Source organism: Lemur catta, chromosome 17 (genome assembly GCF_020740605.2).
Source record: "Lemur catta isolate mLemCat1 chromosome 17, mLemCat1.pri, whole genome shotgun sequence".
Lineage (NCBI taxonomy): Eukaryota > Metazoa > Chordata > Mammalia > Primates > Lemuridae > Lemur > Lemur catta.
The window spans coordinates 48,020,950-48,036,362 of record NC_059144.1 but is presented as its reverse complement, the minus strand read 5'-3'; the positions used below and the strand labels follow the sequence as shown (position 1 = coordinate 48,036,362).

At 47.1% G+C, this 15,413-nt stretch overlaps 1 protein-coding gene across 1 annotated transcript in view; it reads right to left on the bottom strand.

Moving 5' to 3' along the window:
- ZNF831 (zinc finger protein 831) overlaps window positions 1-15,413 on the bottom strand; it is a 61,349-nt gene that overhangs the window by 29,322 nt on the left and 16,614 nt on the right. Inside the window, exon 4 of the mRNA XM_045528859.1 lies at window positions 14,563-14,690. Within this exon, the coding sequence (XP_045384815.1) occupies window positions 14,563-14,690 (128 nt within the window). The remainder of the gene's footprint in view (window positions 1-14,562; window positions 14,691-15,413) is intronic.

The window sequence follows — 15,413 nt, the reverse complement described above, 5'->3', positions numbered from 1 at the left end:
AGCCCGTGGCCGGGGGCGAGTGCGGGCCGGGGGGCTTCGGCACCCACCTCCCCCGGGCACGTAGGCGGCAAGAAAGCAAAGGTTTGAGTTTCCAGACAGAGGCTAAACAGAACGAGAACTTTACCGGGTTGATAAGACACGGAGGGGCGAGTGCGGGCCGGGGGGCTTCTGCACCCACCTCCCCCGGGCGCGTAGGCGGCAAGAAAGCAAAGGGTTGAGTTTCCAGGCAGGGGTTAAACAAAGTGAGGACTTTATCGGGTTGACGAGACACGGAGGGGCGAGTGCGGACCGGGGGGCTTCTGCATTCATCTCCCCCGGGCACGTAGGCGGCAATAAAGCAAAACTTTGAGTTTCCAGGCAGGGGTTAAACAAAATGAGGACTTTATCGGGTTGATAAGACACGGAGGAGGCAGAAAGAAAACAGCGCAGTTAAGGGAGGGGGCGTCGCGCATTAACTATGATTCAGACTCAAATGTACCGAGTTCATTTTTCAATCTGCCATTAGCTAGGGGAAAAAAACAAGGAAATTATGGAAAATTGGGAAACAAACATCTCTGAGAGTGCTTTGCACCGGGGGGTGCTTAATGAACACTTAATAATTTCGAACGCTGGTATTTAGAAAAATGGCTTTTGTCCATTCCCGGCACGCCAGGTGCCTCGTGGCAAAACCGGAAAGCTGAAAATGACTGAAAATGATCAGTAATGTCTGTGCGGAGGGTAGAACAAAAAAAAAAAAAAACGTCACTTTTTCTTGTTTCTGAAAGTTTAAAAGAAATAATGAAGCCCAATTTTCAAAAAGTTCTAGCAAAAGAAAAACCTTGGAACTGGGGTTTTTCTTTTCTTTTCTTCGGCGCAGAACTTTGGAAAAGACTCCTAATGAGAGCGGGGAACGGTCACGACGCCCACTCCCTGACCCCGCGGGCCGAGCTGAAAATTAGATGAGGAAACGGCTCGAAATGCTCGGGCAGGAAGCAGCGCTCGTTTTTGAGCAGATCCTCCCGGCTCCCTGCCGGCATCCGACGTCGGGGTGCGGGCGGGGGCTGCATTTCCTGGCGGGGGTGGGGTCCCCGGGCGGAGCACAGCGTTGCCGGGGGGCCGGGGGCGGCGGCGCCGGGGCGGGGGGCCGAGTCGGGCTGGAACACGCGGGTCGGGGGATCACTCGGGTTCCACCGACTTCTCTGCCTTTGGGGCCAGTCTCACCTATACGGGGACAGCCGCATTCGCATCCGTGGGGCCCAAACTCAAGGGCCCCTAATAGCTTCCCAAACACCAACCAACATCAACTGCCCCTCTGAGCAGTATGAAACTACCTCCTTGCTCTGGTTTGAAGATGTCTCCTCCAGACCTGGGGTGAAATTTAGCGCACCCTGCTCTCCCCGCTCGTGCTCCCTCGCTGTCAGCCCTGATGACCACCCACTGCAAAGTCCTTTATGGTTCCCAAGGCACTTTCACATTCTCATTCTCATGTAACTTGAGCCCCTTAGCAATCCCAGGGGGTGGGCGAATGAGGCAGGTATTGCTAGGCAGGCTTCATGGGGTTTTCAGGGTCCAGATTAAATTAACTATGAACTCAGAAACCTCAGCCCCATTTTACAGATGAGGACCTGAGTCAACGAGAAGGAAAGTCCCTTGCTTGAGGAAGTCAGGACTCAAACGAATTCTTCTCAATCAGAAAAGCAAACGAATTCTACTGAATCCAGAAAGCAAAGTTCCTTGCTCTCTACCACTCTTGGCCTCCAAGGAGGCCGAGAGAGAAAGGGAGTATTTGGCTTTCCAAGCTCAGCTTGGTAAGATAGATGGTTGAGAAGACTTTGAGATGTCTGGCATCAGAATGAGCAGATTCTTCTGCAGAAATAACTACAATAAAAGCAGAATTTTGTCCTCAAATTCTAGCTAGATGTTGAGACCTAACCTCTATCTATTTATAAAGGGAGATTAGGAAAGGGTTAGGCAGGTGATAATGACATGGCATGGAAACAAGACTTTCTCCATGACATAGTCAAGAAGGTTAAAAGGGAATTGAGAATTACCTTCTCATCATGAGTCAGTGTCACTCAAGGTTGGTCTCTGTATCACCTGAAGTTACTTCTCCTCTAGGCTAACCATTGGTGAGACCATTCTGCCTTACCTGGCCACTAACCCTAAGGTCAGAATTAACCCTAAAGGCTCACCTGCCTCCAAAACCAAAAGGGCCTTGAAGACCAGGGACCAGGCAGAGGTGGTGGTGGGGGAGACCCAACAAGGGGAGCCCTGAACCCCATCTGTAGGCTTGTTGGACTCCATACCTGAGATCCTCATTTTTCGTCCTGCCTCAACCTCTGATTCCATTTGGCTACTGGTTTCAGCACTTCAAATAGGAAAATTCTAGAACAAAACTCAGGCTTCTTTTGTGGGGCTCTGCTGAGAAGGGGCTCTCCCAACTCAAAGGTGAGAACAGTTTTCAGAAAGTCTTTCAAAAGTAGAACTGTCCCCTTTTCAGGTTTGGGATTGAAGGTATGGGGGTGTCTCTCTCTCTCTCTCTCTCTCTCTCTCCTCTCTCTCTCAACATAAACACACATTTACCTTTTCCTTTTAAATGACTGTAAGGTCCTGCCCTCCCACTTCCCCAGCTGAAAAACTCATTAGCGCACTACCCATTTTCGCCTTCCCACCTCTGTCGGCGCAGAAATCAGAATTCTGAACGTGTTGCTCTGTTCTACAGGAATCTATTAGCGATTGCCAAGGGGAACACTTAGCATTTTAGATAAATAAGTAAATAGTAGTTAAGTGCTGTGCGCCTCCGTTTCCAGCAGTTTAGTGTATATAACAAAAATTCCAAGGAGGGAAGAAGGGATGATAAAGAATGACAGCCTCAGAGTCTCCTGAACACCCTGAGACACCCCCTTCTGCAGTGGGGGCCCAGATGGAGGGGCCCCGGGGATGAGCAGCGGAAGTGCGGCGGCCCCCCCTGGCTGCCTCCCTGTTTATGCTAGCCCACTCTCCCCTCTCCGCTCCAGCCGGCTTGTCAGGATCCCTTGTTTGGAAGCTTAATCATATCAGTGAGCTTACCGCATTGCATTTGTAATGACTTGTTTACCAGTCTGAGCCGGCTCTCCGTGCCAGACTGGGCTCTCCCTAAGGACAGGGGCCATGTCATGTTCTTATTTGCCTCTCTTCCTGCTCCCACACACTGCCTGGCACAGAGCAGGCCCCAGTAATTACTTTCAAACCTCAGGCTGTGAGACTTTAATCTATTTCACAAAGGTGTCTCGGTCCACCAGCCAGTCCCTAAGCTCCTTGAGAAGAGGGATTGTGCTATCTTCTCTCTCCTCCCAGGAGGCTTAAGAGGGCTCAACTGCTCATAAAGGCACACTTAATTGCATCAAACCATGAGTAAGAGATGATGTGTCATGTTTGTATAGAGGGGGAGTGGACAGCTGTTATGTCTACCTGCCTGGCCCCTTCTTCTTTTGGGGAAAACATCTCTCCTTTACTCTTTATGGCTGTAGCCTCAGTGCCCTTAAGGACAGGTGCCTGACCCAGGCCTGGCCACTCAACATCCCCAGTAACTGGTTCAAGGAGAGCCACCTGAGCAGACCAGCCCAGTGAGGTTCAGTTTGGGGACTTGGGGTTATGAAAGTGGTCAAGCTGAGATAAACACAGGAAGGCTGGCGGGACCAGAGTTGCCAGGAGATGGAGAGAAACTGAGTGCGGGTGATCTCCATGGAGCCTCGGCATCCAGCTGAGCTGGAAGCAGCTCTCTCTGCCACATGAGATAATGAATTGGGGGTTTTTTTGCTTGTTTGTTTTTTGGTTTGTTTGTTTGTGTTTTGTCTAGGCCAATTTGAATTGAGTTTCTTTTCCTCACAACCCAGAGAATGCTTCCTCATACAGGCAAACAGAGTTTAAATTTCTGCCTCCAGTGGCAACATTTCAAAGTAAGATAACCGGCGTATCTGTTTGGGAATAATAAAAGCCTGAGAACAGAACACTGCTATCATATTGGCAGTCACAGCCCTGTGAGCTGTCTCATTTCATCCTGGGAGTCTGGACTGTGGCCCCAAATCCCACCCTACACCAGAGAAGGCTGAGAAACTCATCTCCCTGGCTCCTGTCTGTAATGAGGAATGAAGGCTCTGCTCAGCCTCTGACTAAAGCCTCACATATTACTGTTTGCTCTCTCCAGTTCCCGGTAGGCCTGAGCTTCTCTGAGCTTTCTGGGAGGTGGCTGAGTAACACTGAGGTCCCAGCAGCCTGAAAATCAATTAATCTCTTTTTGTAAATTGCTAACCGGGTCTAATGAATTGGCTAGGCACAGAGGAAGTCCTGCGTGGCTTCGTGTCCTTTGCAGTGACAGAACTCTCCCAGAGCAGGCTGAGACATCGTGCCTCTGCTGAGGAACAAATCTATTAATATTTGGTGAGAACATCAAATTGTACCCAGTGGACATAAAGTTTGGTCAAGAGAAACTCACTTCTCTGTGATTAAAAAAAAAAAAAAGTCTTATCATTGCTCCATGTTCTTTTCTCTACTGGCTGGTGGCAGCCTTCCACAGACAGAATGGATTACAGACCCCAGAGGAGCAAGTTGGGCTGGAAAGGCCCTCCTGTCCTTGGGCATTAAAGGTAGCATTGTTTACCCATCTAAGGGGTAAAAAAAAAAAAAAAAGTTTGATAAGATCAAGAAAAGGAAAGGTGTTCCAATATGCTACTGGTGGGAGTATAAATTAGGAAGCAATTTGGAAATATCTATTTTAAATGTGCAACACAAGGCTCAAAGACCCAGCAATTCCTCCTTTGGGGCCCTCCCTAGAGAAACCCTCTACTTGGGCCAAGGAGATATGAACAATGTTTCCAAGGGGCGTCATGGAGATATGAACAATGTTTCCAAGGAGCGCCATGCAGAATACTGGAGATGACCAAACTCTCCATTCCCTGAAGAGCATTCCCACCAAGAGGGGCTCAGTCCCTGCTCAGAATGTTGAGACAGATCTCCATGCATTAACGATGTGGAAGGACAAAATATGGTTGAGTAGAGAGATCAAGTTGTACAATGAGAAATACGGTGTGATACCACAGGTGTTGCACACGCACAAGCCCATGCACACGCATGCACGCACACACGTCCAGAGATAAAGATCTGTCAGATCCCCTCCAGACTGTAGCTTTCTCTGAGGATGGCACCAGAACGGGAGTGGTGGTCACACTGAACGTTAGCCTTAGCTGCTGTATTTTAATATGTTAAAAGAAGTATTATCCATGATTACACATGTAATTAAAAACTAATAATTAACTTTTTTGTTCCTCTAGGTGGAACATCACTTTTTCTAAGTTTTCTTTAAGTGCATATGTGCCTGGCCTGTATCAGTGGTCTTCACTCGGTCCCTTATACTCACTCTGTCCACCCACATCCTTGCTTCAGCATGTGTCCGCAGGGATCTCTTTAAAACCTAAATGGGATTCTCTGAACCCTGCCCTCCTCCCCTGCCCTAAATCCTTCAATGGCTCCCTATTGTTCTCAGGAGAAAGATCAACCCCCTCCCACCAATACCACCGAGGCCTGCAAAGCCCTGCAGGTGTGCCCAGTTCCCGAGGCCCCACAGAGCCTGTGCCCTTCCCTTCACACACCCTGGGGACACTGGTTATCCCACTGTCAGGTATGTACCACCTCCTACCTCGGATGTCATGCCTACAGTGGGCTCCCAGTCAATGTCTCAGAATCTGAGAAATGCAGTTTGAAGCTGCTGGAACCAATCTCCCCTCTACTCCCTCCCGCAATGAGGCAGACATGGTAGGGCTATTCAAGAACGGTCTGTGCAGGATGTCCCCCGAGGCCTTTGCAGCCAATTCTGTTGAAAATAGAGTTTAAATCTGTTTAGCTCAAGGCCCTACACAAGTTGAGGCAATACTAGATGAGAGGATACAAGTCTGAGGGGGGGGTCTGCACCACAGGGGAGGGGCGTGATTTTAGGTGCTTCACAAGCACAGTGTTAAATAAAACTGAATTACATAGTGAGAAAGCTATTCTCTTTTCTAGTCCCTTTTAATGCTCTGATTAAAGAATATAGTCCCCGATTAGGTGCTAGTGTATCTTTAAGCCTCCCTAACACTTCCAGGTCTGCTTTTTAGCAGAGCATAGACTCTCAGAGCTCCATGGACTTCAGTTCACAACAGATTCTGGCTAGAATTTGTTTACCAAAAAAAAATTATAGTGTTTTTATTTTTGTAATGTCCCCTTAATGGCACATGATATTGGCTCTTTATTTTCAGTAGCAATAAAGAATTTCTCTTTAAAATAAATGTATTTAAGGTTTTTGTAAGTGAGCCTAAAGGAAAATGTAAATAAATAATCCCGTAGGTGACAACGCAGATACAGAATTTCTGAAGGTGGTTCATGACTTGAATTTAGGAAACACTGTTGACCACCAGACTAATCATCTGGGTGGCTCTGGCAAGTCACTGGACCCCTCTCTAAGCCTCAGTTTCTCCATTTGCAAAAGGAGGATAAGAGCCACTCATCACAAGTTTTTTCAGGGAATTAAATGTGGATGAGCTTCCTAAACTGAAAGTGCCTCCTGAGTTTAGTTATTGGGAGAGTTTTCTAAAATCTCCCTTGGAAATGCAGCTCCGAACCTCTCTGTGTTTACTGTTATAAGCTGTGCCAGCCGCAGGAAATTGCAAAACCATAAACTCAATGTAGTTCTTATCGTTCAATAAAACATCTCCCTCAATCAATATGACTTCAGATGTGTCATCCGGGCACAGGGCCACGCTCCGTTCCTATTCAGTGTTCCAATTTTAGTCTGTGTACCAGGAGAAGCAGCATAACTTCCAATGTACCCAGCAAAAGCCCGAATAATTAACCTCAACCACATCAATGTTCTCTATTCAGTTCCAAAAAATGCGTTTCTAAGGAAATATATAAGAGCACTCTTTCTACCACAGAATGTTTTAATGTATCCCAGCATTGGAGTAAATAGAACAGGTCTCTGCTAATGGATCAGGTCCTTTTAGCACAAGAGATTTCAATAATAATAATGCTAATAAAAAGCGGATATGTCGTCAGCTGCAAAGAGATGTGCATATAAACACAAAAAGAGGGCAAACCTAATTATGAGATTCTTTTTGCAGCCCAGGGTCAATCACTGTGATATTAGTAGAATGATAATAAGGCTGTATGTTGATGGGCTTTAAGCTCACGGAGAATAGACTGTCCCACTTAAAATGCAAACAACATTCTATGATGTTGCCTTCATCCCCGCAGCTCCCCGAGTTCTGAAAAGAAAAGTATTCATTTCAGAGCAGTGACCTCATCAGGAAAAATGTATCGGAAATTGTGTACCCAGAACAAAAGAGAATGTTTAGCAGCTTTTGCTCAGGTGACAGCACCCCTTTGCATGGATGTGTGGGTTCTTCAATTGCTTTTTCTAATGGAAAAACAACACAAGAGTGTTAGAGTCCACGCACTCGTCAGTCTACGCACGCACACATACATGCAAAGCTTCCCTTCTTAAGTGAGACCCTAACTTGACAATAAACAGTAGAAAGAGCATGTTCATGACAAGATTTGCTGGTGAACTTCCCCTCGGGCTGGAAGTGATCATCTTTGGCTGACTGGCCTCAGCTGGCTCAAGCGGGCATGGAGTAACTGTCCAGTATAAAATGTCCCCCGTTTCTGAACTGGTACAAGAAAGACTTAGGTGTTCCAGGTGAGATGAGAACTCAACGAGGTCCAATCACATGGGCATCTAACCTGCACCCTGATGCTTTAAGCTCACCCTCCCGTGACCTAGGAAGACACAGCTCCATTATCTTGTTTAATCCTCACCGAAACAAACCGATCCATTAAGATGTCATAGCAGTTCTAGAGGCTTAATGCTAATACCAAAAGGCGCACTCCACACAGTGAAGCGGGGACACTTGAGGATCCTCACACCCCTCTTCAGTGGGAGGATTTGCTGTTTATCTGCAAAGCAGCCTGCATGGATGGATGGTCTTTTTTCTTTCCTTCTTTCATCTCAGCAGTCTTCAAACATATTGTGCGTGAGAATTTCTGTTCGGAGTTGTATACACAAATCGTACCCTTATGATGGATTTGCAGAATTTTCAAAGATAATTTTGACTACAGGCAATTTTGCCTTAGGTGGTGGCTTTGGAAATGAGCCTCACCTTTAAAAGGCCGTCTGATTGTAGTGTGGGAGAGGACTTCAGGTTAAAAGACATCGAAGTGGCATCCTCAGGTTCACAGTTACTACCCTTCTCTCCCCAGGCTTTCATCTGTAACACTGAGGCGACATTAGATGATCCTTAAGGTTGAAATTGGCAATTCCATAAAACTGAATCATGCTGGTTACAGTCCACTGCTGTCCAAACTGGACACCCACTGGAGTCTCCCACTACTGACACAACTTGAAAGAACAATCAGAAACCAAACCTCCACATTGCATGCTCTTCCTTGTTCATTCTCAAAGAGGATCTGAAGGTGGCTTTTGACTGCCCTTTTAGCTGAGACTGAGCTTCAAGAAAGCTCAAGGTAAAGAAATGTATGCTAGGCACCAGGATGCAAAGACAGAGGAAGACCTATCAGCTTGGGAAACAGGGTCTTAATTAACTGAGACCATTGCTACTGAGGAAAGCCCACCTAAGATGAATTCATTCACAATGGGGACCAAAATTTCACAGTAAATAGTCAAGAATTAAAGACTTTGAAAGATGTGGTATATGTACACAATGGAATATTATTTAGCCATGAAAAAGAAGGAAATTTGTCATTTGCAGAAACATGGATGGAACTGGAGGACATCATTTTAAGTGAAACAAACCAGGCACAGAAAGACAAATATTGCATTTTCACACTCATACATGGGACCTAAAAAAAATGGATCTCAAGGAGGTAGTGAATAGAACGGTGGTCACTAGAGATTGGTCAGGGTGGTGGGAAGGGGTAATGAAGAGATGTTGGTGAAGGGGTAATTCTGTTAAATAGAAGGAAAAAGTTCTAGTGTTCAATAGTGCAATAGGGCAACTATAGTTAACAATAATTTATTATATTTTAAAATGGCTAGAAGTTTTTAAATGTTCCCAACATAAAGCAATGATAAATGTTTCAGGTGAATCATGTCCCAATTACCCTGATTTGACCATTATATGTTATATGCTTGTGTCAAAATATAACATGTATTCCATGAATATGTACAATTATCATGTATCAAAAAAAAAGAATTAAGGACTTTGAGAATTTATCTTGAAAAATGATGAAAACAAAAGTTGTGAAAATAAGCTGATAAGCCTATAGAGATAAAGATGAATCTTCAGTTTGGAGGTTAGAGTGGCAAACCATGAGATAATTGTTAAAATCAATAGAAGTTAATCAAGTATTGATGAAGACAAAACATTTTTACCCAGAATTGAAGAGCAGATCAACAGGCATTCTTCACTTTGCATTTACTTTCATAGCAAGATCACCAAGGGGCATTTTCCCCGTAAGAAAGATTGTAGGGATTTATCCATGTTTCCAAAGGCTTCTCTTAAGCTTCTGATACTCAAGTCACTCAGAGTTATCATCCTTGTCAGTTTCTCTTGTTCGTCCGTCACCTCGTCTGACTCTGCCCAGGGAAGTGAACAAAGCAGGTCTCCAATGGTCATTTTCATCAACTTCAGGAAATGCAACATCTTGAGCATGATTTCACCTGGCAATCAATTTACATTGTGTTGTGAAAATTAACCTGAATGGCGTGGATGAATGCTACGGTAAGCTGAGAGAGAGAGAGAGTTGCAGGGTCTAAATTCATCAGCAGTCAGTTTTTTAGGGAAGGTTCTCATGCTCCCAGCCAACAAGCCAACTTTAGGACTGGAGTGTCCCAGAAAGAACATTTGGATTATAAGGTAGAAGCTTGCTTTCTGTGGGATAGTCCATGACTTGGTATCCAAAAACTCTCTTTTTATCAATCCCTTCAATGAGGCAGCTCAAGTCTAGGAATTTCAATTCACGTAACCACCATTCAGCCCTGACCCTAAAGTGAGTGTAGATGAAGGAGGATGTTCTTGGAAAGAGGGACACTAGCCTAGTCATGTCTAGCCTGGGATGCCTGGTACATCTACCCCATTCATTTAGCATCTAAATAGAAACTTCTAGTTTCTCCCTTGCCCTAGCCAGAAACTTTAGTGGGAGGGACTACTGGACTTAGGTTTCAGAAAAAAAGACTCAGTTGTCAAGAGAGTCTCACAGATTCCAATCAATGTAAAATCTTATAAATTAGGTCTTTATCCTTCATAACTCCTCTGGCCTTCTGTTTGCAGATGACTTCACTGCCAAGCCATCTGTTAATTCGAATGATTAGTACCGAGCTATTGGAATAGTTTAGAAGAGAGGGAAATTAAACATCTTTTTAAAAAATTGTTTTTAAAAAACATCCTTTCTCTCTCATCCCCCTAAGTAATTGATAGGAAGTATCTCCAAAAAATAAAGATGAAAAATCAGTTATAACATCTTATTTCAGCTCCTGGACAAATAAGTACTCGACTACTTATTTTTAAATGTTTTACTAATTCTAGCTGGCCTACAAAGATTAGGACCTAAGGTTTTCCCTACCTTTACATTGAGAAATCCCCACCACCACACACACACACAAAGGTCATTCTCAATTTCCTTGCTGGATTCCAGCAAGTTCCCTCAAATTATGGCCCCTCAGGTGACTCAAAACAGCAGATCGCCTCTTCATTGTCTTGCCAGGAAAACAGCCTCCCCCAAAATATAAACACACAGGCACACTCATACTCATGTGCACACACACAGAGGCACACTCATACTCATGTGCACACACACAGGCACACTCATACTCATGCACACACAGAGGCACACTCATACTCATGCACACACACACACAGAGGCACACATACGCACACACACACAGGCACACTCATACTCATGCACACACACACAGGCACACTCTATCCTCATGCACATACACACAGGCACACTCATACTCATGCACACACACACAGAGGCACACTCATACTCATGCACACACACAGGCACACTCATACTCATGCACACACACACAGAGGCACACTCTATCCTCATGCACACACACACAGGCACACTCTATCCTCATGCACACACACACAGGCACACTCATACTCATGCACACACACACAGAGGCACACTCTATCCTCATGCACACACACAGAGGCACACTCTATCCTCATGCACACACACACAGAGGCACACTCTATCCTCATGCACACACACACAGAGGCACTCATACTCGTGCACACCCACAGGCACACTCATACTCATGCACACACACACAGGCACACTCTATCCTCACGCACATACACACAGGCACACTCATACTCACGCACACCCACAGGCACACTCATACTCATGCACACACACACACAGAGGCACACATACGCACACACCCACAGGCACACTCATACTCATGCACACACACACAGGCACACTCTATCCTCACGCACATACACACAGGCACACTCATACTCACGCACACCCACAGGCACACTCATACTCATGCACACACACACACAGAGGCACACATACGCACACACCCACAGGCACACTCATACTCATGCACACACACACAGGCACACTCATACTCACGCACACACCCACAGGCACACTCATACTCACGCACACACACAGGCACACTCATACTCACGCACACACACACACTCATACTCACGCACACACACAGGCACACTCATACTCACGCACACACACAGAGGCACACTTATACTCACGCACACACACACAGGCACACTCATACTCATGCACACACACAGGCACACTCATACTCATGCACACACACAGAGGCACACTCATACGCACACACACACAGGCACACTCATACTCATGCACACACACAGGCACACTCATACTCACGCACACACACAGGCACACTCATACTCATGTGCACACACTCACAGAGGCACACTCATACTCACGCACACACACAGGCACACTCATACTCATGTGCACACACTCACAGAGGCACACTCATACTCACGCACACACACAGGCACACTCATACTCATGTGCACACACTCACAGAGGCACACTCATACTCATGCACACACACACAGGCACACTCATACTCATGCGCACACACACAGAGGCACACTCATACTCATGCGCACACACACAGGCACACTCATACTCATGCACACACACACAGGCACACTCATACTCATGCGCACACACACAGGCACACTCATACTCATGTGCACACACACACAGGCACACTCATACTCATGCACACACACAGGCACACTCATACTCATGCGCACACACACAGAGGCACACTCATACTCATGCGCACACACAGGCACACTCATACTCATGTGCACACACACAGGCACACTCATACTCATGTGCACACACACACAGGCACACTCATACTCACGCACACACACACAGGCACACTCATACTCATGCGCACACACACAGAGGCACACTCATACTCATGCGCACACACAGGCACACTCATACTCATGTGCACACACACAGGCACACTCATACTCATGTGCACACACTCACAGACAAGGGCAGCTCTCTCACTGAGGACTCAGCCCTGATCTCTTTGCCCAGGACCTTCCAGGTCAAAGGAGACTCAAAAAAGTAGTTTGTAAATGGTGATAGCCAAGCTCTGCTGTAGGTTCCTTTGAAGTCACAGCACTTTGTCTTCAAACACCCAACACCCTCAGAGTGCCTGTCACTGCACGGTGAAATGCTGATATTGACAAGTGTGGTGATAAAATCCCACACCCCTTTGATTTCCAGGTGGTATTTATTTCAATGCACTCTCCTACCCTCCATCTGGGTGGTGTCCATCACGACCTGTCAAGCCCAGCTTGTTCTTCTGCCCCACCACCCTTCCCTGTTCCCTCTCTGACACTTCAGTGAGCAACAGGCAGTGACTGATGTTCCCCGGGCCAATGCTTCTCCCGCATCCTGCAGGCTCACACCTGCCCCACAGTGGACGCCCTCCATGGTCCCCCTAATTGCTGGAGAGGGAGGCCTTTGAAAATGGGCCTTAGGGACCCAGGCCTCTGGCCCAACTTGCTGCTCAAATAATATACATGAAAGCACAGACATCTGTCACCACTGCGGGGTGTTGCTGGGCATCATTACCACGTGGGGGGAGCTATGTTCCCTGCAAGAATTCCAACTATGGATGGCCTCTTGATTCTCAGCTCTATATTCAGGTTTTGTTTCTGGTTTTTGTTTTTTCTTTTTCCTTTTGGGTCTGGTTTTATTGACCCTCCATTGGTGCACACACACAGGGATTTGAAAAAAGCTATGAAATGCTGATGTGGAGATAAGACTCCACATCTAGGAGTGGGATTTCTCCTACATGGAGAAAGCCTTGGGGTCTCCGGGGCTCCTCCACTAGTCCACAGTGTGGGTGCAGGACCCTTCCCTGAGGCTGAGAGAAGCTTTCAAAGGGAAGAAAGGGTACAAAGAACAATGAGAAGGCACAGGCTTTTCCGCCGGTCTCTGCTGGGGCCGGGGCCCAGGGTCAGTATAAGCACCCTGGGAAGAGGCACCTCTGCCTCCTCACCTCTCCCATGGGGAGCTTGGCCCTTGACTTTTGGAGTGGGGGAACAATCTCTTTTCCTCTACACTGGCCACCCAATTGCAAGTGCAGCCACCTACCTTGACTTACGTGCTCTCTGAGGGACTAGGCTACTCCTGCGCTGCCTACCTACCCTAGAGGGCTCTGGGGGTGGGGAGGGGTGCGGGGGAAGCTGCAGGGGGTACTGTGGCCACACACAGCTGGAGGGGGAGGTGCCCAGCACATGTCCCAGGACCAAAGACCTCACGCATCAGACAGAGCCCAAGGTCAGCCCTTGAGCCAAACAGCCAACACTCATCCACAAAAGGATGGTAATTCAGTCCCCGATGGCCAGATGGGGCCCTGCCACCTCTCACGGAGGGCTCCATTTTCCCCAGCCAACACTCTGCAAGCAAGGCTAGGGCCGGGGAGGGGGAGAAGGGCAGGGGAAACGGAGGTCCAGAGAAGGTCAGCAATTTGCCCTGGTTGCCCAGTGATCGCCGCTTAAAATAGCCATTTTCCCAGGAAGGAGCCCCCATGAGTTCATCCTTTAATAATTTTCAAGCATGGCAAAGAGTACGCCTCTTACTGCTTCCCAGGGTGCACCCTGCTGCGTCACATGCCTGCCATGCTTCCATTCCACACTGGCTCTCAAGCCCGTCCCCTGACCCCTTTTAACCTCACAATGACCCTGCGAAGGAACCAGTGAACTTCCTCTTTAGAGGCAGGTAAAGGTGGAGACACCAGGAATTCTGATTCATGTTTTCCCAGGTCCTGGAGGGAATCTGCACCCGGGACAGGGCTGGCACATGTGGCCAGTACGCAAGGATGTCTGTTGACTTCTCATGGTTGAACTCTTGATCTTCTCACCCCATGCTCTCCCTTCTAGTTTAGGGTCACTTTGATTGCTTCATCATTATCCCTCATGCATCTGACCCCTGGTAGACTTTGGGCTGGCGCCTGCCCACCCTAAAGCCTGGTGCCTTCACCTCCAAGGAGAGCATTACCTGCCATTTCTGAAGAGGCCTGGCCCTCAAGGGGGGGAGGGTGGCAGCTTCTTCTCGGCACCCACGTTGGCTTGCGCAGTCTGCCAGCTCTCAGATGAACACGGCTCTGCAAGAAATTCCCTTTGTACCTGTGGGACAGAGAAGCACACATGCAGTAACCACCCTCGAGAGCACATGCCCAGAAAAGTCTGAAAAGTCCTTGTGGGGCGCCCAGTAGAACACAGGGCTGGACCTCTAACTGGGTGGTCAGCTCTGAGCGACTCCTGATCCTTCAACCTCCACCCTCCCCCACCCGCATGACGTGGCAATAATAATGGCACCTCACTCAGGGGTGGCTGGAGGGACTAAATGAGACTATGCTTATAAAATGCCCCTCATGATGCTGAGCATATAGCAGGTGCTTAGTTAGTAAAGGTTCATTGCAATTAAATATTGAATTATATGGTCTTGACTACTTGCTAAACAGATTGTCCAACAGAGCTTTCTGCAATGATGGAAATGTTCTACAATTGGCATTGACCTATACAGTAGCCACTAACCCCATGTGGCTATTGAGCATTTGAAATGCAGTTAGTGTGTTTGAGAAACTGAGTTTTAAATTTTATTTCATTTTAATGAATTTAAATAGCCACATGGGGCTAGTGACCAACACACTGGACAGTGTTCTTTGCCAACTTTCCATTCGAAGAAGCCCTACTGGGGCATCTGCTCTCATTGTTTTCTAAATGAAGTATTCACCTCCTAGAGGGAGGGCATGACAGAGGTTTAAAATAAAAATACTAGAGCTTCTGCTTATATGTATTTTCATCTAGACTTCCTTATTTCTGTTGTTGCATGTCCTTTGCAAAGTG